This window comes from Ranitomeya variabilis, chromosome 4 (genome assembly GCF_051348905.1).
Source record: "Ranitomeya variabilis isolate aRanVar5 chromosome 4, aRanVar5.hap1, whole genome shotgun sequence".
Classification (NCBI taxonomy): Eukaryota; Metazoa; Chordata; class Amphibia; order Anura; family Dendrobatidae; genus Ranitomeya; species Ranitomeya variabilis.
This window is the reverse complement of record NC_135235.1, coordinates 644,499,641-644,523,797: the sequence shown is the minus strand read 5'-3', so window position 1 is coordinate 644,523,797 and position 24,157 is coordinate 644,499,641. Positions and strand designations below refer to the sequence as shown.

Here is a 24,157-nt window from a genome sequence, read left to right as displayed (position 1 = left end):
GTAGTGTCACCTGACGCATCCTTCACTTTTGGTTTGGGTGAAGGACACAAGGAAACGTCTTGTTCCTGACCGGGAGCATCCAATGATGACTCGCTGCTTTTATATTTTGAACTTTCTGAAGAGGAGGTGAAAGAGCTAGAGGCTGAGTCAGCAGGAAAAGCCAAAACTTTTTCCTGCTGCTCCGGCTTTAAAAGCGGTTTTCCTACTCCAAGATAAGGGAGCCTTCGAGGCCTTGTGTAGCCAGACGATGACGCTGGCTCAACACCTCCAGCCATAGGTGCTATTTTGCTTTTCCCACTACCACCAGATGCTCCACCACCACCACCAGTACCAGCTGGCAACGACCGCCCACGGCCTCTTCCACCAGACTTCCTCATTTTTGGTAAAATGTAACTAAAATAACAACCGTTATATGGTACTGTAAAACAAGGTAGAAGGTATATATGAACTTGTTGAGAATTTAATTCTCCCTTTTTATTTTGGGGAGACTGAACCAAAACTCAGGCCCAGTGTATAAAACAACACAATGTAAGTGGCAGAACGTTGTTGGCGATATACGACAAACTAACAGAACTGACGTATATCCACTTTGTGACAATTTGAATCTCCCTTTTTTTTTTTTTTTTTTTTGGGGGGGGGGGGGGGGGAGACTGCACCACAACTCAGGCCCAGTGTATAACACGACACAATGCAAGTGGCAGAACGTGGCTGGAAGATATATGAAAAAAATCCAAGGACTCTAGTACAGTTTCAATCTCCCTACAATGATCTCAGGACAAGTATGGCAGCAATAAAAAGGACTGCTGCACACAAAAGTGTGGACAAATAAACAAGATAACTGTGCAGAAAGGAGCAACAGGATTTTTGCTTTTAAAAAAGCAGTTGGTTTGCACAGCAGCGGTGCAAACAGCAATGCAGCTATCAGGGAGCCTTATAAGGCAGCCTTATAAGCTACAGAGCTGATGCACAAAGATATACCCTCCACTGTCCCTGCTAAAAAAAGGTGGTGTTGGACAGTGGAAATCGCTACAGCACAAGCAGTTTGGGGGGTTAATCTTCCCTCCCTAACCTATAACCCTTCTTCTGACAAAGCTGCAGCAACCTCTCCCTATGCTAAGATCGGCAGAAGTAAGATGGCGGTCGTCGCGCACGCTCCTTTATAGCCCCTGTGACGCCGCAGAAAGCAAGCCAATCACTGTCATGCCCTTCTCTAAGATGGTGGGGACCGAGACCTATGTCATCACGCTGCCCACACTCTGCGTCCTCCTTCATTGGCTGAGAAATGGCGCTGAACGCGTCACATGAAACGCGACTTTGGCACGAAGATCGCCGACCTCATGGCCGATCCCACACTAGGATCGGGTCGGGTTTTATGAAACCCAACTTTGCCGAAAGTCGGCGATTTTTGAATTTATCCGATCCGTTTCGCTCAACCCTACATGTCACTGATCACTGACCACATTGGTAATCCACGCATCTTTGCTGCTGCCAGATATTTTCTTGGCCCATTGCCATTACTTTTATTTTGTCTGGCTCTGTATGCAACAATCTAATGGTGTTTAATTTAACATATGGAAATGCAAAGATTTAATAAGCTGGAGGGACAAATTGGTAACTTATTTGCCAAAAAACAAAATGTAATTTAAGTGTCTCCTGTGGCCTGTGATTGAGTGCAGAAACCACATTTGTGGTCATCAACCATGGATTTTATTTTTCCCTGTTGTACAAAGACGGCATTTCAACTTTACCAATATAAATACATGTGAAAAAGGTTTTCAAAACTTGTGTTATACACACTAAAGAAAAAATACATATATCAATACAATTGTAGCATCCAGTGACTCAAAAGAATCTGTGAAGTCTGTGCAGCTAAAGGCTACTTCTCACCTGTGCGGTTATCTGTAGGAATCTCCTCTTTACACTGCTCTTCACTCTTCACATATGTCTCTGTAGTATTAATATGGGTCAGATTTTCACCCTGAAACCAATATTGTAAAAGTCACAAACAGATGGAGAAGACACATCTATGACCAGCTCTAATCCTGCAATCTTCACCATGCTCATTACACAAAGTATAAAATATATTATACAGGGGGATAAAACAAAACTGAGCACAAGGCCTTCACATCCTTCTACACACTGGGCTACAGGTAGTCACCAGGTGCCATTCCCAGGCAGACTTCGGTACTGCAGCTGCCAATCACAAGTGGTCGGGATTGCTGAACGAGGAGACGTGACCGGAGTCACTGCCGAGCAGGATTCAAAGACAGACAGACAACTTGGATTGTGAAGATAAACTACGTGTGCAAACAAGAAACTAATCGGTAAACAGTTTGGTAGCTGGGACTATGGATTCAGGACTGGCAGCACCAGGACCAAGGGTCCAGGTACAGGTACCGCCAACGCAGTTTCAGGATTAGGATATGGATACCATGGAAGCGGCCACAGGATAAAGAACACACTATACAGTACGAATGGAACAAATAAGGGAAAGGGAATAATAACAGACTAAAAACCTGACAACATACAGCTCCACACACCAACATACTTAGCAATAAACTATAGGGGTTGTTTAGGCACTTCCCTATTGGGTAGGGTTCCTTTTATACAAGATGTCTCCCATCTGGGAGACATCTTGCAAGAGTACTCCTTTAATAAAGGCCTCCATGCCGCTCGCTGGGGCCATTTTACTATGTGCGCCCGCTGCTCCTTTAAGAGCAGGGAAGTGCACCCACATAAGAAACAAGACGAGAGTTGGGAAGGCAACAATGCAGGGGAAGGGGAACCATGCAGAGATGACAGAATTCGCATTACAATAGGGGAGATCTCATGACACCTTTTCTCCATCGACCTGATGATCTTGAGGAACACTGGGATCTTCTTGTTTACAGTCCTGCTGAAGAAGAGGACGGGGACATCTCTCTGGTGTTGTCCTCTCACTGGATAGAACTGGAGGAAACACAAACAGGGACTGAATTCATTCTTAACATACAGATAATGATAGGCCGTGTGTATTTAGTCCTGTCTATTACCTGGTGATGTGAGGGGCTGGGGAACCTCCATCTCAACGTCCTTGTACTGGTCTGTGTGTTTTTCTAAATACTCCCACTCCTCCATGGAGAAATAGACGGCGACATCCTGACACCTTATAGGAACCTGACACAAACAATAAGATGTAATGTGATATCATCAAAATCTCTCACCTCTCTAGCAAGCTGGAAGAGCATCTCTAGGGTGAGGAGTAGTATCCTCTCCACCATCTTGTCCCTGTCCCTATCCATCATTGATGGGTCAGTCAGGAAATTCTCTTGTATAGAAAATCTCCACTGAGATGACCTGATATTGTACGAACTTGAATGAAAAAAAAAAAAAAAGTTAAATAATACAAAACCTCAGAGGAAACCTTTGTTGAGATATTAGAAGTAGTGATGAGCGAGTATACTCATTGCTCGGGTTTTCCCACGCTCGGGTGGTCTCCGTGTATTTGTTAGTGTTCGGAGATTTAGTTTTCATGGCCGCAGTTGAATGATTTACAGCTATTAGCCAGGCTGATTACATGTGGGGGTTGCCTGGTTGCTAGGGAATCCCCACATTTAATCAAGCTGTCTAGTAGCTGTAAATCATTCAACTGGGGAGATAAACTAATGCAGCGCCCCAGAGTCCTGGTCGTTGCAGTGCTGATGCTCCGCCGCTAAGGGGAGTGTTGGTACGTCTGATGGCACTGAAGGAGTTCACCTGACCAGGTATCACAGACACCAATACACTTCACAGTCTGGCCTCCAGGGGGAGCTAAGGGTGCTATGTATTAGGCCACTCCTCACAATTTGGTAAAACTGGGGGTTAGATAGGAAGTTAGACAGAAAGCTGACTGGGTTGGAACCAGGCAACATCCTGTGGCAGAGGGTGTTGCAGGGGATGATTCAGGGGGGTCCCTGTCAGGGGTGGGATCCTGACAGAGGCCTAGCGAACAGAAAGAACGTTACGGGACCACGCCTGCACTTCATTGCGGCGGTGCCCCAAGAAAGGACAAGAAGCAAGGTTTATTGTAAAGAGTGAGAAACGAGATCAACGCAACAAGGAGAAAACACCAGTATGAGTCGTGCTGTAAGACCGAGGCAACATCCTACTGAGGCGCGTAGCCGGTGGCCGGAAACGCCGAGGAAGTATTGAGCTCCAGGCCTTACTTCAAACCTACGGCAGGACAGTCAGTTATAGGCGGGCTGTCTCACCCAAAATCACCTAAGCAGACATAGGGGGCAACAGTTGGAGAGGGGTGACTCTAGGGTCCCGGAAGAACTCCAGGCCTACCCGTCATACGGGTGCGTCCTAGCCATATCATCTGGGGGACGGAGAAGAACATCAGAATCAGTTGTGAGGGAACTTCAGAAACAGACACAACAGTTGTGAGGACTATCCCGTGGTGCTAAGCAGGGAAGGACTACAACACACAAGCGCTAGAAGGTAGGCACAGATTTCCACCTGCAAAGGGAACTCTGAAAGTGCCATCGGACCGGCCGGTCTCAGACAGCCCTGTTAACCGTACTCCGGATTGAGGATCCTGAAGCCTTCAGTAAAGAGGTAAAGAGACTGCAACCTGGTGTCCTCGTCATTCATCGCGACCTGCACCACACCACATCATTCTCAACTTTCACTGGACGCCCCTCAGCAGGGTCACGGACCGGGTCTAGCCACCGTGACAATCCCAGAACCGAGACAGAGAGCCCCGGTACCGGGTACCCCTCGGCCCTGCGGCAGTGGGGGCGCTCCAACTTGGCATCATGAACAGGATCTACTTAAGCCTGAAGAATCAGGTCATGTGTGCTGTCATGGTTCCCAATGGCAAGGGAACGTAAGAAACATATAAGTAACGAACGAGCTCTCGGGTGATGGAAACTCGAGTTGACCGTGAGCTAAATCTACCACACAACTAACAGTAGCCAGGGAGCATACCTACGGCTTCCTATATGCCACGCGCCAGCCGGAGGACTAACTACGCCTGGTAGAGGAAGAAACAGACCTGGCTTACCTCTAGGGAAATACCCCAAAAGATGATAGCAGCCCCCCACATGTAATAACGGTGAATTAAGAGGAAAAGACATACACAGTATGAAAGTAGATTTAGCAAAGAGAGGTCCACTTACTAGATAGCAGAAGGATACAAAAGAGGACTTCACGGTCAACTGAAAACCCTTTCAAAAACCATCCTGAAATTACTTTAAGACTCCTGTGTCAACTCATGACACAGGAGTGGCAATTTCAGCCCGCAAGAGCTTCCAGCTACAGAGAAATACAAAAACTGCAAACTGGACAAAAGGTACAAAACAAAGGACAAAGTCCACTTAGCTGATCAGCAGACTAGTAGCAGGAACATGCAACCGAAGGCTCTGGTTACAATGATGACCGGCAAGGAAATGACTGGAGAGCAAGGCTAAATAGGAAACTCCCAAACACTGATGGAAGCAGGTGAACAGAAGAAGCAAAGTGCAAACAAGTCACCAGTACCACCAGCAACCACCAGGGGAGCCCAAAAAGCAGATACACAACAGTACCCTCCCCTTAAGGAGGGGGCACCGAACCCTCACAAGAACCGCCAGGGCGATCTGGATGAGCCCTATGAAAGGCACGAACCAAATCCGAGGCATGAACATCAGAGGCAGTTACCCAAGAATTATCTTCCTGACCATAGCCTTTCCATTTAACCAGATATTGAAGTCTCCGTCTGGAAATACGGGAGTCCAAGATCTTCTCTACGACGTACTCCAATTCACCCTCCACCAGCACAGGAGCAGGAGGTTCAGTAGAAGGAACCACCGGTACCTCATATCTCCGCAACAACGACCGATGGAACACATTATGGATAGCGAAAGATGCCGGGAGGTCCAAACGAAAGGAAACAGGGTTAAGAATCTCCAAAATCCTATAAGGACCGATGAACCGAGGCTTAAATTTGGGAGAAGAAACCCTCATAGGGACAAAACGGGAAGACAACCACACCAAGTCCCCAACGCGAAGGTGGGGACCAACACGACGACGACGGTTAGCAAACTGCTGAGTCCTCTCCTGGGACAATTCCAAATTATCCACCACTTGTCCCCAAATCCGATGCAACCGATCCACCACCGCATCCACTCCAGGACAATCCGAAGATTCAACCTGACCAGATGAAAAACGCGGATGAAACCCTGAATTGCAAAAGAAAGGAGAAACCAAAGTGGCAGAACTAGCCCGATTATTAAGAGCAAACTCCGCCAACGGCAGAAAGGCAACCCAATCATCCTGATCCGCAGACACAAAACACCTCAAATAAGTCTCCAAAGTTTGATTAGTTCGCTCCGTCTGGCCATTGGTCTGAGGATGGAATGCAGACGAAAAGGACAAATCAATGCCCAACCTGGCACAGACTGCCCGCCAAAATCTAGACACGAACTGGGTACCCCTGTCAGAAACGATGTTTTCCGGAATACCATGCAAGCGAACCACATTTTGAAAAAACAGAGGGACCAACTCAGATGAGGAAGGCAACTTAGGCAATGGCACCAAATGAACCATTTTAGAAAAACGGTCACACACCACCCAGATGACAGACATCTTCTGAGAAACAGGGAGATCCGAGATAAAGTCCATAGAGATGTGCGTCCAAGGCCTCTTCGGAATAGGCAAGGGCAACAACAACCCACTAGCCCTAGAACAACAAGGCTTGGCCCGAGCACACACATCGCAAGACTGCACAAAAACACGCACATCTCGAGACAGGGAAGGCCACCAGAAGGATCTAGCCACCAAATCTCTGGTGCCAAAAATTCCCGGATGACCTGCCAGAGTAGAAGAATGAACTTCCGAAATGACTCTAGTGGTCCACTCGTCAGGAACAAACAGTCTACCAGACGGACAACGATCAGGTCTATCCGCCTGAAATTCTTGCAAAGCACGTCGCAAATCTGGAGAGACAGCAGACAAAACCACTCCATCCCTAAGGACACCAGCAGGTTCAGAATTCCCAGGAGAGTCAGGCTCAAAACTCCTAGAAAGAGCATCTGCTTTCACATTCCTAGAACCCGGTAAGTACGAGACCACAAAATTAAACCGGGAAAAGAACAACGACCAACGTGCCTGTCTAGGATTCAGGCGCCTGGCAGACTCCAAATAAATTAAATTCTTGTGATCAGTCAAAACTACCACCTGATGTCTGGCACCCTCAAGCCAATGACGCCACTCCTCAAATGCCCACTTCATGGCCAAAAGCTCCCGATTACCAACATCATAGTTTCGCTCGGCGGCCGAAAATTTTCGCGAAAAGAACGCACAAGGTCTCATCACTGAGCAGTCGGAACTTTTCTGCGACAAAACCGCCCCCGCTCCGATCTCGGAAGCATCGACCTCAACCTGAAAGGGAAGAGAAACATCAGGCTGGCGCAACACAGGGGCAGACAAAAAGTGGCGCTTAAGCTCCCGAAAGGCCTCCACGGCAGCAGGGGACCAATTGGCAACATCAGCACCCTTTTTAGTCAAATCCGTCAGAGGCTTAGCAACGCCAGAAAAACCAGCTATAAATCGACGATAAAAATTAGCAAAGCCCAAGAATTTCTGGAGACTCTTCAGAGAAGTAGGCTGCATCCAGTCGTAAATAGCCCGAACCTTGACAGGGTCCATCTCAATAGAAGAAGGGGAAAAAATATACCCCAAAAATGAAATTTTTTGAACCCCAAAAACACACTTTGAACCCTTTATACACAAAGAATTCTCCCTCAAAACCTGAAAAACCCTCCTGACCTGCTGAACATGAGACTCCCAGTCATCAGAAAAAATCAAAATATCATCCAAGTACACAATCATAAATTTATCCAAATATTCACGGAAAATATCATGCATTAAGGACTGAAAGACAGAAGGTGCATTAGAAAGGCCGAAAGGCATTACCAAATACTCAAAATGGCCCTCAGGCGTATTAAATGCGGTCTTCCACTCATCCCCCTGCTTAATTCGCACCAAATTATACGCCCCACGAAGATCAATCTTAGAGAACCACTTAGCCCCCCTTATGCGAGCAAACAAATCAGTCAGCAAAGGCAACGGATACTGATATTTGACTAATTTTATTCAGGAGACGATAATCAATACAAGGCCTCAGAGAGCCATCCTTTTTAGAGACAAAGAAAAAACCGGCTCCTAAAGGTGATGAAGAAGGACGAATATGTCCCTTTTCCAGGGACTCCTTAATATACTCGCGCATAGCAGCATGTTCAGGTACAGATAGGTTAAACAAACGACCCTTTGGAAATTTACTGCCAGGAATCAGATCTATGGCACAATCACAATCCCTGTGAGGAGGGAGTGAACCAATCTTAGGCTCTTCAAAAATATCATGATAATCAGACAAAAATGCCGGAATCTCAGATGGAATAGATGACGAAATGGACACCATAGGAGTGTCCCCATGAGCCCCCCGACATCCCCAGCTTAACACAGACATAGCCTTCCAGTCAAGGACTGGGTTATGAGACTGTAACCATGGTAATCCAAGCACCAAAACATCATGTAAATTGTACAACACAAGGAAGCGAATCACCTCCTCATGGTCTGGAGTCATACGCATAGTCACTTGCGTCCAGAACTGTGGTTTATTACAAGCCAAAGGTGTAGAATCAATACCCTTCAAAGGTATAGGGACTTCCAGAGGCTCTAAATCAAACCCACAGCGCCTGGCAAAGGACCAGTCCATAAGACTCAGAGCGGCGCCAGAGTCCACATAGGCATCCACGGTAATAACTGATAATGAACAAATCAAGGTTACAGACAAAATAAATTTGGACTGTAAAGTGCCAATTGAAATGGACTTGTCAACCTTCCTAGTACGCTTAGAGCATGCCGATATAACATGAGCAGAATCACCACAATAGAAGCATAACCCATTTTTATGCCTATAATTCTGCCGCTCGCTTCTGGACATAACTCTGTCACATTGCATTTTCTCTGGCGTCTCTTCAGAAGATACCGCCAAATGGTGCACGGGTTTGCGCTCCCGCAAACGCCGATCAAACTGAATTGCCATTGTCATGGACTCATTCAGACCTGTAGGCGCAGGGAACCTGACCATAACATCTTTAACGGCATCAGAAAGGCCCTCTCTGAAATTTGCCGCCAAGGCGCACTCATTCCACTGAGTAAGCACAGACCACCTACGAAATTTTTGGCAGTATATCTCCGCTTCATCTTGCCCTTGAGATAGGGCTATCAAAGCTTTTTCAGCTTGAATCTCCAAATTAGGTTCCTCATAAAGCAACCCTAAAGCCAGGAAAAACGCATCCACATTGAGCAACGCAGGATCCGCTGGTGCCAATGAAAATGCCCAATTTTGAGGGTCACCTCGCAGCAAAGAGATTACAATCTTAACCTGCTGGACAGGATCTCCTGAGGAGTGAGGTCTGAGAGAAAGGAATAATTTACAATTATATTTGAAATTCAAAAACCGAGATCTATCTCCGGAAAACACCTCTGGTGTAGGAATTTTAGGTTCAGAAATAGGAGTATGTATAACAAAATCTTGTAAATTTTGAACCTTCGTAGCAAGATTATTTAAACCTGCAGCCAAACTCTGAGGATCCATCTTTAAACAGGTGAGCTCAGAGCCATTCAAGGATTATAAGGAGAGAAAGGCAAAGGCTGTAATTAAAGCTGAAATACAACAGATCCAACTATGGAGCAAGCATAGAGGAAAAAGGGAAAAAAAAAAAAAAAAAACATCTACAGACTTCTTTTTTCTCTCCTTTCTTCTGCCAATAAGTTTAACACAGGCCGGTCATACTGTCATGGTTCCCAATGGCAAGGGAACGTAAGAAACATATAAGTAACGAATGAGCTCTCGGGTGATGGAAACTCGAGTTGACCGTGAGCTAAATCTACCACACAACTAACAGTAGCCAGGGAGCATACCTACGGCTTCCTATATGCCACGCGCCAGCCGGAGGACTAACTACGCCTGGTAGAGGAAGAAACAGACCTGGCTTACCTCTAGGGAAATACCCCAAAAGATGATAGCAGCCCCCCACATGTAATAACGGTGAATTAAGAGGAAAAGACATACACAGTATGAAAGTAGATTTAGCAAAGAGAGGTCCACTTACTAGATAGCAGAAGGATACAAAAGAGGACTTCACGGTCAACTGAAAACCCTTTCAAAAACCATCCTGAAATTACTTTAAGACTCCTGTGTCAACTCATGACACAGGAGTGGCAATTTCAGCCCGCAAGAGCTTCTAGCTACAGAGAAATACAAAAACTGCAAACTGGACAAAAGGTACAAAACAAAGGACAAAGTCCACTTAGCTGATCAGCAGACTAGTAGCAGGAACATGCAACCGAAGGCTCTGGTTACAATGATGACCGGCAAGGAAATGACTGGAGAGCAAGGCTAAATAGGAAACTCCCAAACACTGATGGAAGCAGGTGAACAGAAGAAGCAAAGTGCAAACAAGTCACCAGTACCACCAGCAACCACCAGGGGAGCCCAAAAAGCGGATACACAACAGTGTGCCTTGGAACTGTGATTTATTGTGCTTGGACTGTGACTTATTGCAAAGACTGTGTATTGCCACTTGCCGCCAAAAGTTCCCACCAAAAACCGCCGCCATTGCAGCGCCACAGGGAGCGCAGAGGAAGAAGAAGGGCATGCCATGGGAGGAGACTACCAAAGCGGCGCCAAAAGTAGTGACCGCCCCCTCCGACTTTTGCTGCGAGATGACGACCTGCCCAGAAACAGAGCGGAATCGCCCCCTGGTTTGCAACGGCAAGAGCCGAGACCAGAGTGGCCTCGGCCTCGAAGAAATGGCGGAGTCAGGTGCATGCATGGCTGCCGATCTCGAGACAGCGAAGGTGACCAGCGAGTGCCTGAGCGACGACGCAGTGATCCCGGATTATCTCCACCGACCGGAGACGGGCCCGAACCCACCACAGTTGAAGGACCCGAACTCCTTGGAGCCGCCGGCGGAGGAGCCGAGCCCACCTATCCCAACCACGGAGCCAGCAGGTGCGGAGCCATGGAGAGCGGAGCCATGTCGGGAGGCCGCCTTGGAGGAGCCGCGGTCCGGGCTGCAGCCGATTCCAGTGTCCTTGTCAACGGAACAGATCGACACCGGTGGAATCACATCAGACGCAGGTATGGGAAGCATCCCTGTTCCCCCGACCAATCCTGCTCTCCTGACCGATCCCGCTCTCGCGACCGCTCCTCACCCCGACAATGACCGGTTCCTCTCAGCGGAGCTGGTGGTGCTCACCCCCGACACGATGGGGAAGCTGGTGCCTCCGCTACCGACCAAGATGGGGGAACCCCTAGATGTGTGCTCATAGGGGGTGATCTTCCAGTGGGACACCCCCCGGATTGGGCTAGATGGAGCCTGGGAGGAGGGCCTCACCCTTGCTGTGCTCACTTGGGAACAATATAAACAATGCTTGATCCTACATTGGAAAAACCGAAAAGAGACAGAACAAATTGACCCACCAAAAGTGCAACGCCCAAAGCCTGCGCACGGCAGGAAAGATGTGGTAAAGCGGGGGAACTGTGCTGGCCTTTCACCCAAAGCGGGGTTGGGGCTCCATACAGGAACCGGGACTACCGACTGACGTCTTCGTTACCAGTTACAATGTGAAAACTCCCTTCCGCAACCGATATGGTGATCCATTATTGCAAAGGGGGGACCAGGTGAGCTACACCCGCCACCGGAGTGCACAAGGATGGTGCGCTCGGAACGTCCAACGATGTGGGCCTGTGGAGGTGTCACCTGTGACCCCGACCATGACCGATCCGGACTTGACTGATCTTGCTACTATCGCCACAGTACGCCGCCTTGTTGCGGCTACCGAGCTAGCAACCAGGGTTAGCCTTCGAATCCAGACACCGGGTGATCTAACTGCACCCGAGAGACCAACAACCGACATTGACACCGCATCAGCCAGAGACCATGGACCGAAGCCACAGCGGTCAGGAGACGTCCACTATCGGCTGATGTCCTGCAACTTACTATGAAGCCCTAGGGCTCGATATGCTGTATTTAGTTAACTGTTCGTCTTTCTATGTGTCTTTCTGCTGCTACAACCTGACTAGGGTTAACTCTTAAAGGGATCCCTTAGTTTACCCGGGATCCCTATTTCTCCTTTTTTGTTTTGTTTCCCCGTTTACCACTGTTGAAAAGAACTGCTGGATCATGAACACTGCATGGTTACAAACTTATTGTAAATAGTTTGCACCTTCTTAAAGGTGCTCCCTACTGGTTTTACAAGGAAAAGGAGTCTTTGCGAAGAGTCCTGGTCGTTGCAGTGCTGATGCTCTGCCACTAAGGGGAGTGTTGGTATGTCTGATGGCACTGAAGGAGTTCACCTGACCAGGTATCACAGACACCAATACACTTCACAGTCTGGCCTCCAGGGGGAGCTAAGGGTGCTATGTATTAGGCCACTCCTTACAATTTGGTAAAACTGGGGGTTAGATAGGAAGTTAGACAGAAAGCTGACTGGGTTGGAACCAGGCAACATCCTGTGGCAGAGGGTGTTGCAGGGGAAGATTCAGGGGGGTCTCTGTCAGGGGTGGGATCCTGACAGAGGGCTAGCGAACAGAAAGAACGTTACGGGACCGTGCCTGCACTTCATTGCGGCGGTGCCCCAAGAAAGGACAAGAAGCGAGGTTTATTGTAAAGAGTGAGAAACGAGATTAACGCAACAAGGAGAAAACACCAGTAGGAGTCGTGCTGTAAGACCGAGGCAACATCCTACTGAGGCGCGTAGCCGGTGGCCGGAAACGCCAAGGAAGTATTGAGCTCCAGGCCTTACTTCAAACCTACGGCAGGACAGTCAGTTATAGGTGGGCTGTCTCACCTAAATCACCTAAGCAGACATAGGGGGCAACAGTTAAAGAGGGGTGACTCTAGGGTCCCGGAAGAACTCCAGGCCTACACGTCATACGGGTGCGTCCTAGCCATATCATCTGGGGGACGGAGAAGAACATCAGAATCAGTTGTGAGGGAACTTCAGAAACAGACACAACAGTTGTGAGGACTGTTGTGAATTCTGTTGTGGGTTCTGCTCTTAGGCTCCCTCCGGTGGCTATAAGTGGTAGTGCTGCTGTTTGTCCTTCACAACAGTCATCAGCTGCTTCCACTTTGGAGGGGCTATTTAGTCTGGCTCCTTCCTTTAGTGAGTGCCAGTTGTCCATTGTTTTCTAGGGATCCACATCTCTGCTTGGTTTCTCCTTCTGGATTGTCCAAATCATCAAAGATAAGTCCTGGCTCTGTTTTTGCAGTCCACATGCGGTGGACTTAATAGTTCTGTGAATTGCTATGTTTTTTCTTGTCCAGCTTTGTCTGTGTTAAGATTTACTCAGCCAAGTTGGTAGCTTTGGAGTCACAGAGTTACCCTCCATGCCTTTAGTTAGGTGTGGAGATTTTTGTATTCTCTGTGGTGGATTTTGTAGTATTTTTTATACTGACCGCACAGTACTCTTTCCTGTCTTTTCTTTCTAGGTAGTGTGGCCTCCTTTGCTAAATTCTGTTTTCAGTCTGCGTTTGTAATTTCCCTCTCCTCTCAGTCAATATTTGTGGGGGGCTGCCTTTCCTTTGGGAATTTTCTCTGAGGCAAGATAGTATTCCTGTTTCTTTCTTTAGGTGCAATTAGTCCTTCGGCCGTGACGAGTTGTCTAGGGTGTGACAGGAACATCCCACGGCTACTTCTAGTTGATGTGTTAAGTTCAGGGTCTGCGGTCAGTATAGAGGCCACCTACTCCAGAGCTCGTGCATGCTGCTCCTAGGCCACCAGTTCGTAACAGTACAACTGGCCAACAATGAGTTAACCGCATCTCAAAAGAAGGGAAAGAAAGTGCTGAGCCATTTTTTTTCTGTACTCTGTTGTGTTTTTTTTTTCCCCTCTTCACTTCTGGGTGGCTCAGGAGTTAGGCGTTGACATGGATGTTCAGGGACTTGCTTCTCGGGTGGATCAACTTGCTGCTAGAGTACAGGGTATTTCTGATTATATCGTGCAGACTCCTGTTTTAGAGCCTAGAATTCCTACCCCCGATCTGTTCTCCGGGGACAGGTCCAAATTTTTGAGCTTTAAAAATAACTGTAAACTGTTTTTTGCTCTTAAGCCCCATTCCTCTGGTGATCCCATCCAACAGGTAAAAATTGTCATTTCTCTGTTGCGTGGTGACCCGCAGGATTGGGCATTTTCCCTGGAATCTGGGAATCCGGCCTTGCTTAATGTAGACACCTTTTTTCAGGCGCTTGGGTTATTATATGATGAACCTAACTCTGTAGAGCATGCTGAGAAAACACTTTTGGCCCTGTGTCAGGGTCAAGAAGCGGCAGAGTCATATTGCCAGAAATTCAGAAAATGGTCTGTGCTTACTAAATGGAATGAGGATGCTTTGGCGGCAATTTTCAGAAAGGGTCTTTCTGAATCTGTTAAAGATGTTATGGTGGGGTTCCCCACGCCTGCAGGTCTGAGTGATTCTATGTCTCTGGCCATTCAAATTGATCGGCGCTTGCGTGAGCGCAGAGTTGTGCACACTATGGCGTTGTCTTCCGAGCGGAGTCCTGAGCCTATGCAGTGTGATAGGATTGTGTCTAGAGCGGAACGCCAAGGATTCAGACGTCAGAATAGGTTGTGCTTTTACTGCGGCGATTCTGCTCATGTTATTTCTGATTGCCCTAAGCGTGCCAAGAGAATCGCTAATTCCGTTACTATCAGTACTGTACAACCTAAATTTCTGTTATCTGTGACCCTGATCTGCTCATTATCGTCATTCTCTGTCATGGCATTTGTGGATTCAGGCGCCGCTTTAAATTTAATGGACTTAGAATTTGCGTTGTGGTTTTTCCTTACAGCCTTTGCGGAGTCCTATCCCTTTGAGGGGGATTGATGCTACACCATTGGCTAAAAATAAACCTCAGTTTTGGACACAGTTAACCATGTGCATGGCGCCAGCCCATCAGGAAGATTGTCGCTTCCTGATGTTACATAATTTGCATGATGCTGTTGTGCTGGGGTTTCCATGGTTACGGGTACATAATCCGGTGTTGGATTGGAAATCTATGTCTGACTAGTTGGGGTTGTCAGGGGGTTCACAATTACGTTCCTCTGATGTCAATTTCCTCCTCCCCCTCTTCTGAAATTCCTGAGTTTGTCAGATTTCCAGGATGTTTTCGATGAGCCCAAGTCCAGTTCCCTTCCACCGCATAGGGACTGTGATTGTGCTATTGATTTGATTCCAGGCTGTAAGTTTCCTAAGGGCCGACTTTTCAACCTGTCTGTGCCTGAACATGCCACCATGCGGAGCTATGTAAGGGAGTCTTTGGAGAAGGGGCATATTCGGCCATCTTCTTCTCCATTAGGAGCAGGTTTTTTTTTTGTTGCCAAGAAGGATGGCTCCTTGAGACCTTGTATTGATTATCGCCTCTTGAATAAGATCACGGTCAAATTCCAATACCCTTTGCCTTTGCTTTCTGATTTGTTTGCCAGAATTAAGGGGGCTAGTTGGTTTACTAAGATTGACCTTCGAGGGGCATATAATGTGGTTCGTATTAAGCAGGGTGACGAATGGAAAACTGCGTTTAATACGCCCGAGGGACATTTTGAGTATCTTGTGATGCCATTCGGACTCTCTAATGCCCCATCTGTGTTTCAGTCCTTCATGCATGATATTTTTCGGAATTATCTTGATAAATTCATGATTGTATATTTGGATGATATTTAGATTTTTTCAGATGATTGGGAGTCTCATGTGAAACAAGTTAGGATGGTATTTCAGGTCCTTCGTGACAATGCCTTGTTTGTGAAGGGGTCTAAGTGCCTCTTTGGAGTGCAGAAGGTTTCTTTTTTGGGCTTCATTTTTTCTCCCTCATCTATAGAGATGGATCCGGCTAAGGTTCAGGCCATTCATGATTGGATCCAGCCCACATCCGTGAAGAGCCTTCAGAAATTTTTGGGCTTTGCTAATTTTTATCGCCGTTTCATTGCCAACTTCTCCAGTGTGGTTAAACCCCTGACCGATTTGACGAGGAAGGGCGCCGATGTAGCTAATTGGTCCTCTGAGGCCATTTCTGCCTTTCAGGAGCTTAAGCGCCGATTTACTTCTGTCCCTGTGTTGAGTCAGCCGGATGTTTCTCTTCCTTTTCAGGTTGAGGTTGACGCTTCTGAGATTGGGGCAGGGGCCGTTTTGTCTCAGAGGAATTCTGATGGTTCCTTGATGAAACCGTGTGCCTTCTTTTCTCGAAAGTTTTCGCCTGCGGAACGCAATTATGATGTCGGCAATCGTGAGTTGTTGGCTATGAAGTGGGCATTTGAGGAGTGGCGACATTGGCTTGAGGGGGCCAAGCACCGTATTGTGGTCTTGACCGATCATAAGAATCTGATTTACCTCGAGTCTGCCAAACGGCTGAATCCTAGACAGGCCCGATGGTCCCTGTTTTTCTCCCGTTTTGATTTTGTTGTCTCGTATCTTCCGGGTTCTAAGAATGTTAAGGCTGATGCCCTCTCTAGGAGTTTCTTGCCGGATTCCCCTGGGATTCTTGAGCCGGTTGGTATTCTTAAGGAGGGGGTGATTCTTTCTGCCATCTCCCCTGATTTGCGACGGGCTCTTCAGGAGTTTCAGGCTGATAAACCTAATCGCTGTCCAGCGGGGAAACTGTTTGTTCCTGACAGATGGACTAGTAAAGTGATTTCTGAGGTTCACTGTTCTGTGTTGGCTGGCCATCCTGGGATTTTTGGTACCAGAGATTTGGTTAGTAGGTCCTTTTGGTGGCCTTTTTTGTCACGGGATGTGCGTTCTTTTGTGCAGTCCTGTGGGACTTGTGCGCGGGCCAAACCTTGCTGCTTCCACGCCAGTGGGTTGCTTTTGCCTTTGCCGGTCCCTGAGAGGCCTTGGACTCATATTTCTATGGATTTTATTTCGGATCTTCCTGTTTCCCAGAGGATGTCTGTTATCTGGGTGGTCTGTGACCGGTTTTCTAAGATGGTTCATTTGGTACCTTTGCCTAAGTTGCCTTCCTCTTCTGAGTTGGTTTCGTTGTTTTTTCAGCATGTGGTTCATTTGCATGGCATTCCGGAGAATATTGTGTCCGATAGAGGTTCCCAGTTTGTTTCTAGGTTTTGGCGGTCCTTTTGTGCTAAGCTGGGCATTGATTTGTCTTTTTCTTCCGCATTTCATCCTCAGACAAACGGTCAAACCGAGCGAACTAACCAGACTTTGGAAACTTATTTGAGATGCTTTGTGTCTGCCGATCAGGATGATTGGGTGGCTTTCTTGCCATTGGCCGAGTTTGCCCTTAATAATCGGGCTAGTTCTGCTACTTTGGTGTCACCATTTTTTTGTAATTCTGGGTTTCATCCTCGTTTTTCTTCAGGGCAGGTTGAGTCTTCTGATTGTCCTGGGGTGGACTCTGTGGTTGACAGTTTGCAGCAGATTTGGGCTCATGTTGTGGACAATTTGGTGTTGTATCAGGAGGAGGCTCAGCGTTTTGCCAACAGTCGTCGGCGTGTGGGTTCCCGGCTTCGGGTTGGGGATTTGGTCTGGTTGTCTTCTCGTCATGTTCCTATGAAGGTTTCTTCCCCGAAGTTCAAGCCTCGGTTTATTGGTCCTTATAGGATTTCTGAGATTATCAATCCAGTGTCTTTTCATTTGGCCCTTCCAGCCTCTTTTTCCATCCATAATGTTTTTCATAGATCTTTGTTGCGGAAATTATGTGGTGCCCGTGGTTCCCTCTGTTGATCCTCCTGCCCCGGTGTTGATTGATGGGGAGTTGGAGTATGTTGTGGAGAAGATCTTGGATTCTCTTTTTTTCTAGACGGAGGCTTCAGTATCTTGTCAAGTGGAAGGGTTATGGCCAGGAGGATATTTCTTGGGTTGTTGCCTCCGATGTTCATGCTGACGATTTGGTTCGTGCCTTCCATTTGGCTCGTCCGGATCGGCCTGGGGGCTCTGGTGAGGGTTCGGTGACCCCTCCTCAAGGGGGGGGTACTGTTGTGAATTCTGTTGTGGGTTCTGCTCTTAGGCTCCCTCCGGTGGTTATAAGTGGTAGTGCTGCTGTTTGTCCTTCACAACAGTCATCAGCTGCTTCCACTTTGGACGGGGCTATTTAGTCTGGCTCCTTCCTTTAGGCCGGTTTCACACGTCAGTGGCTCCGGTACGTGAGGTGACAGTTTCCTCACGTACCGGAGGCACTGACACACGTAGACCCATAAAAATCAATGCATCTGTTCAGATGTCATTGATTTTTTGCGGACCGTGTGCGGACCGTGTCTCCGTGTGCCAAACACGGAGACATGTCAGTGTTCGTGGGAGCGCACGTTTTACACGGACCCAATAGAGTCAATGGGTCCGCGTAAAACACGGACCTCACACGGACATTCTCCGTCTGGGGTCCGTGTGCGTGCCGGAGACAGCGCTACAGTAAGCGCTGTCCCCCCCACATGGTGCTGAAGCCGCGATTCATATCTTCCCTGTAGCAGCGTTTGCTATAGAGAAAATATGAAGAATAGTGTTAAAAATAAAGATTTAGGTGTCCGCCGCCCTCCCACCCCCTGTGCGCCCCCCCGCTGGTCAGAAAATACTTACCCGCTCCCTCGCTCCTTCCTGGTCTGGCCGCGCCTCCTACTGTATGCGGTCACGTGGGGCCGATCAATTACAATCATGAATAGTCGGCTCCGCCCCTATGGGAGGTGGAGCCACATATTCATGACTGTAAATGATCGGGCCCACGTGACCGCATGCAGGAGAAGCCGCGGCAAGACCAGGAAGGAGCGACAGCCGACGGGGGACCCGGGTAAGTATTTTCTGACCAGCGGGGGGGCGCACAAGGGGTGGGGGGGCGGCGGACACCTAAATCTTTATTTTTAACACTATTCTTCATATTTTCTCTGCAGCAAACGTTACTGCAGAGAGGATATGAATCGCAGCTTCAGCACCATGCAGAGTGGGTACCACACGCTCCGTGTGGTACCCACTCGCCATACGGGCGGCACACGTGTGCCGCAGGTATGGCCTCCGTGAGTTCCCAGGCACACGGACACGGATAACTCCGGTACCGATTTATTCCGGTACCGGAATTATCTGGACGTGTGGGACAGCCCTTAGTGAGTGCCAGTTGTCCATTGTTTTTTAGGGATCCACATCTCTGCTTGGTTTCTCCTTCTGGATTGTCCAAATCAAAGATAAGTCCTGGCTCTGTTTTTGCAGTCCACATGCGGTGGACTTAATAGTTCTGTGAATTGCTATGTTTTTTCTTGTCCAGCTTTGTCTGTGTTAAGATTTACTCAGCCAAGTTGGTAGCTTTGGAGTCACAGAGTTACTCTCCATGCCTTTAGTTAGGTGTGGAGATTTTTGTATTCTCTGTGGTGGATTTTGTAGTATTTTTTATGCTGACCGCACAGTACTCTTTCCTGTCTTTTCTTTCTAGGTAGTGTGGCCTCCTTTGCTAAATTCTGTTTTCAGTCTGCTTTTGTAATTTCCCTCTCCTCTCACAGTCAATATTTGTGGGGGGCTGCCTTTCCTTTGGGAATTTTCTCTGAGGCAAGATAGTATTCCTGTTTCTTTCTTTAGGTGTAATTAATGTCTTCAAAAGGAGATTTGTAGTTAAATTTCCGCGCTGCCGCTAAGTTGAATTTCAGGAGAGTATAGTTGATTCACAGTGGTTTTATTCAACGCGTTTCAGGGGTCTCATGCCCCCTTCATCAGGAAATACCACACCATAGGTGTAATTAGTCATCCGGCCGTGACAAGGTGTCTAGGGAGTAACAGGAACATCCCACGGCTACTTCTAGTTGATGTGTTAAGTTCAGGGTCTGCGGTCAGTATAGAGGCCACCTACTCCAGAGCTCGTCCATGCTGCTCCTAGGCCACCAGTTCATAACAGAGGACTATCCCGTGGTGCTAAGCAGGGAAGGACTACAACACACAAGCGCTAGAAGGTAGGCACAGATTTCCACCTGCAAAGGGAACTCTGGAAGTGCCATCGGACCGGCCGGTCTCAGACAGCCCTGTTAACCGTACTCCAGATTGAGGATCCTGAAGCCTTCAGTAAAGAGGCAAAGAGACTGCAACCTGGTGTCCTCGTCATTCATCGCGACCTGCACCACACCACATCATTCTCAACTTTCACTGGACGCCCCTCAGCAGGGTCACGGACCGGGTCTAGCCACCGTGACAATCCCAGAACCGAGACAGAGAGCCCCGGTACCGGGTACCCCTCGGCCCTGCTGCAGTGGGGGCGCTCCACTAAATCTCCGAGCAGTCATAAATACTAGGTGACCACCCAAGCGTACTCGGGAAAACCCGAGCAGCGAGTATACTTGCTCATCACTAATTAGAAGCAAATCTAAGTTTTCCTGTACTTCGGCAAAAATTTAGTTTAGCGCCACCTGCTATATAACTTATAGCCTTTATTAACCAATTCTCCACCTGGCTCCTTCACTTTCTGTCTGCTGACATTCCCACCATCATCATGGATGACTTCAACATCCCCATTGACACCCACCAGTCAGCAGCCTCCAAACTCCTGTCCCTTACTTCATCTTTTGGACTTACTCAGTGGTCCTCCTCAGCCACCCACACAGACGGACACACATAAGACCTGGTCTTCACCCGTTTATGCTCCCTATTTAACTTCACCATCTTCCCTCTCCCCCTATCCGACCACCATCTGCTCACTTTCTCATCACTGTCCTCCACACCTGTCTCCCATGTCAAGCATCATGCGCACCCCCGCAGAAACCTCACACATCTAGTCCCTCACACACTCTCTGACTCAATTCAGCCACTGTCCTCCATAGCTTCACTCCACGTCACAGACACTACCACTAGTTTCTACAATGCCACTCTCGCTTCAGCCATCGACTCAGTTGCCCCTGTCATGCATAGCAGAGTGCGATGAATTAATAGACAACCCTGGCACAACAACATCACTAAAAAGCTTCGGCAAGTATTAAGAATTGCAGAACGGTGTTGGAAGAAAATGCATTCACAAGATGATTTCACTGCACTGAAACAAGCAACATTCGAGTTCAAATCAGCTCTCACCTCTGCTAAACAGGCCTATTTCACATCCCTCCTATCTTCTTTACCCCACAACCCCATACATTTGTTCAACACCTTTAACTCCCTCCTCCGCCCACCAATGCCCCCTCCGACTCCCTTAATCTCTGAGGACTTTGCCACACACTTCAAATATAAGATAGACCAAACAAGGCAAGTCTTTGTTGTCCGACAACCACAACCACTTTGTATGCCTGACCAATGCCCTAACCCCATAACTTCCCTCCCCAAAATCACTAAAGGACAGCTTGCTCATCTCTCCAAAACACACCTCACCGCTTGTGCACTTGAACCCATCCCATCCCACCTCCTCCCCAACCTCACCACTACACTAATTGCAGCACCCCAGAGTCCTGGTTGTTGCAGTACTGTGGCTCCGCCACTATGGGGAGCTATGGTACGTCTGATTGCACTAAGGAGTTTCTCTGATCAGGTACACTCACACCACACTTCACACTCCGGCCACCAGGGGGGGTGGTCCTATCTAGTAGGCCACTCCTCACAACTCTGGTAAAACTGGGGGTTGGACAGGAAGAGAGGGAGAAGTAGCTGGGAAGAGCTAGTGAGAAGACCTGTCAGGGATGGGATCCTGGCAGACTCTTCAGAACGGAACTAACCAGCGCACAATGGGAATACAGTAAAGAAGTATTGGGACCAGAAGGAGTCGTGCTGTTAGACCGAGGCAACATCCTTCTGAGGCGCAAACAGTCGGTGGCCGGAACACCGAGCAAGTAAGAGACTTTAAGTACACTGCAAACCACGGCCGGACAGCTAATTACAGGTTGGCTGTCTCACTTAACACCTAAGCAGACAACGGAGGCAGCTGTGGGAGAGGGGCGACTCTAGGGTCCCGGAAGAACTCCAGGCCTACCCAGTCATACGGGTGCGTCCTACCATATCACCTGGAGGACGAAGAGAACGAACAATAGGGACAGACAGAAACAGTTGTGAGGACTATCCCGGGAGCTCAGCAGGGAAGAACTACAACACCCAGCGCTAGCAGGTAGACACTGATTCCCACCTGTAAAGAGAACTCCTGATGTGCCTTTGGACCGGCCGGTCTCTGACAACCCAGTTAACAGCGCTCTGGACTGAGGTCTCAAAAAAAAACCTTCAGTAAAGAGGTAAAGAGACTGCAACCTGGTGTCCTTGTTATTTACCGCGACCTGCACCTCACAACTGCACCGTCACAACACCACTTATTGCACCGGACGTCCCCCACTGACAGACAGGGCCACGGACCGGGTCTAGCCACTGTGACAACCCCAGTGCAGAGACCCAGAGGCCCGGCTCCGGGTACCCCTCGGCCCTGCGGCGGTGTGGGGGCGCTCCACAACTTGGCGTCACGAACAGGATCTACTTAAGCCTGAAGAATCAGGTCATGTGTGCCTTGGAACTGTGATTTATTGCGCTTGAATTGTACTTTATTGAAAAGACTGTATCGCCATTTACCGCCAAAAATTCGCCATTGCCGCGCACGGAGGGAGGAGCCTTAGCTACGTGGGCGGAATCAGCCAAAAGAAGCGCGGAACGGAAAGCGCGGTAAGGCGCCAATCCCGGAAGAGGAACTCCGACCTCCAGCAGGTTCGTGGGAGGAAGGGACAGCCATGTCTGAGTCGGGAGGAGAGGAGGTGGCGGTCGCAGCCGCGGACGCAGGGGCAGCTCCGGTCCCCGCAGCGGACGGAGCCGCGGCCCTAATATCACCACCGGTAGCCGCAGAACCCGCTGTTCCTCCCAACCAGCCGGACGCTGCCGCTAACACAAAAGCCATAATGCCCTTCTCTATGCCGTACCTGCCCGGAGCGGCTTGGCTTCCGCGATACTCTGGGGAGTCACATACGTTCACTGACTTTAAAGAGGGGCTCTGCAGCCTGCTCGAGTTCTATCCCCTAACCGAGCCTCAGAAGGTCCATATGATAGCCGGCCAACTCTTTGGGGCGGCTCTGAGAGAATTGAAATCCTGGCCCGCTGAGGATAAAGAAACTGCACAACAGATTTTTGCCAAGCTTAAAGCCACCTTTGATACTCGCACTGCTACGGAAATTAAACTGACTTTTTATGGATGCAAACAAAGGCCACAGGATAGCTTACGGGACTATGCCCTTAATCTCCAGGAAGCGATGCGGGCCATTAAGCAGAGTGACCCCGGCAGCATGCAGGATGAGGATAAAATCCTGAAGGAGCGGTTCATTGAGGGGCTCCTGTGCAGTCACCAGCGGGGCCAATTGCACTTCCTGGCCATGCAAAATCCAGACTTGACTTTTGCGCAGTTTAAAGATAAAGCTATCCAGGCATTGCAGGAGCGACAGCCCAGCCGCGCAGTACCACCCAGGCGCCCCGCTCTCACATACCACCAGGAGGTGGCATCGGATACCCCAGTTGCCGCGGAGGCCGACGCCCAGAGCTTCGAGGACGACTCCCCTGCAGGACTCCGTCTCCAGATGCAAGAGCTAACCAAGAGCGTTGCTGCCCTGGCCCGGACGGTGCAGTCCCTACAGGAGGCCCCCAAGGAGAAGATCCAGTTGGCCTCCAGCCCGGAGGATGTCCCTTGGATGCGACAGAGGAGGACTCCGCCGACCAGGAGCCGGCCCGACGATCGCTTCCACCAGGATGGACGACCCATCTGCCGCCGCTGTCACCAGGTGGGCCATCTTGCAAGGTACTGTCCTTTAAACGAGCAACCCCTGGGGCAAAGGGCCAACCCCCAGGAGTAGGACGGTCAGGCCCGCAGCATTGGAGACCCAAGTATATTGGAGGACGACCAGTTCTCCCTGTAGTGATTGATGGAATCCCCTTGAATGCTTTGCTGGACACCGGTTCTCAGGTGACGACTATACCTTACGTGCTCTACAAACGGTATTGGGAGGACGCTGATATTACTCGTGGCCCTGACGATGATTTCACCATAATCGCCAGTAATGGTCAGCCGTTGCCACAAGTGGGGTATAAGGAGGTCACCATCAAAGTAGGGCGGGTGGAATTGAAAGCCCAAGGGATTGTGATTGTTGATATTGATCGTCGAGAATGTAATCCCATGATGACTCTTGGTACTAATGTTATAGAAAATTGTCTTGCAGAAGTGATTGT

General features: G+C 48.8%; 1 protein-coding gene across 5 annotated transcripts in view; it reads right to left on the bottom strand.

Annotated features, from left to right (window-relative positions):
- The window catches only part of LOC143767351 (uncharacterized), a 145,049-nt gene that overhangs the window by 99,435 nt on the left and 21,457 nt on the right, over positions 1-24,157 (bottom strand). For 4 of the 5 annotated variants that reach the window (XM_077255602.1, XM_077255603.1, XM_077255605.1 and 1 more), the window contains exons 2-4: positions 3,033-3,156; positions 2,837-2,949; positions 1,888-1,978 (exon numbers count right to left, since the gene is read on the bottom strand). In XM_077255602.1, coding sequence (XP_077111717.1) covers positions 1,888-1,978; positions 2,837-2,949; positions 3,033-3,156 — 328 coding nt within the window. Of the gene's footprint in view, positions 1-1,887; positions 1,979-2,836; positions 2,950-3,032; positions 3,157-24,157 lie in introns of those variants that run through there. The other variant, XM_077255607.1, reaches the window with a different exon arrangement.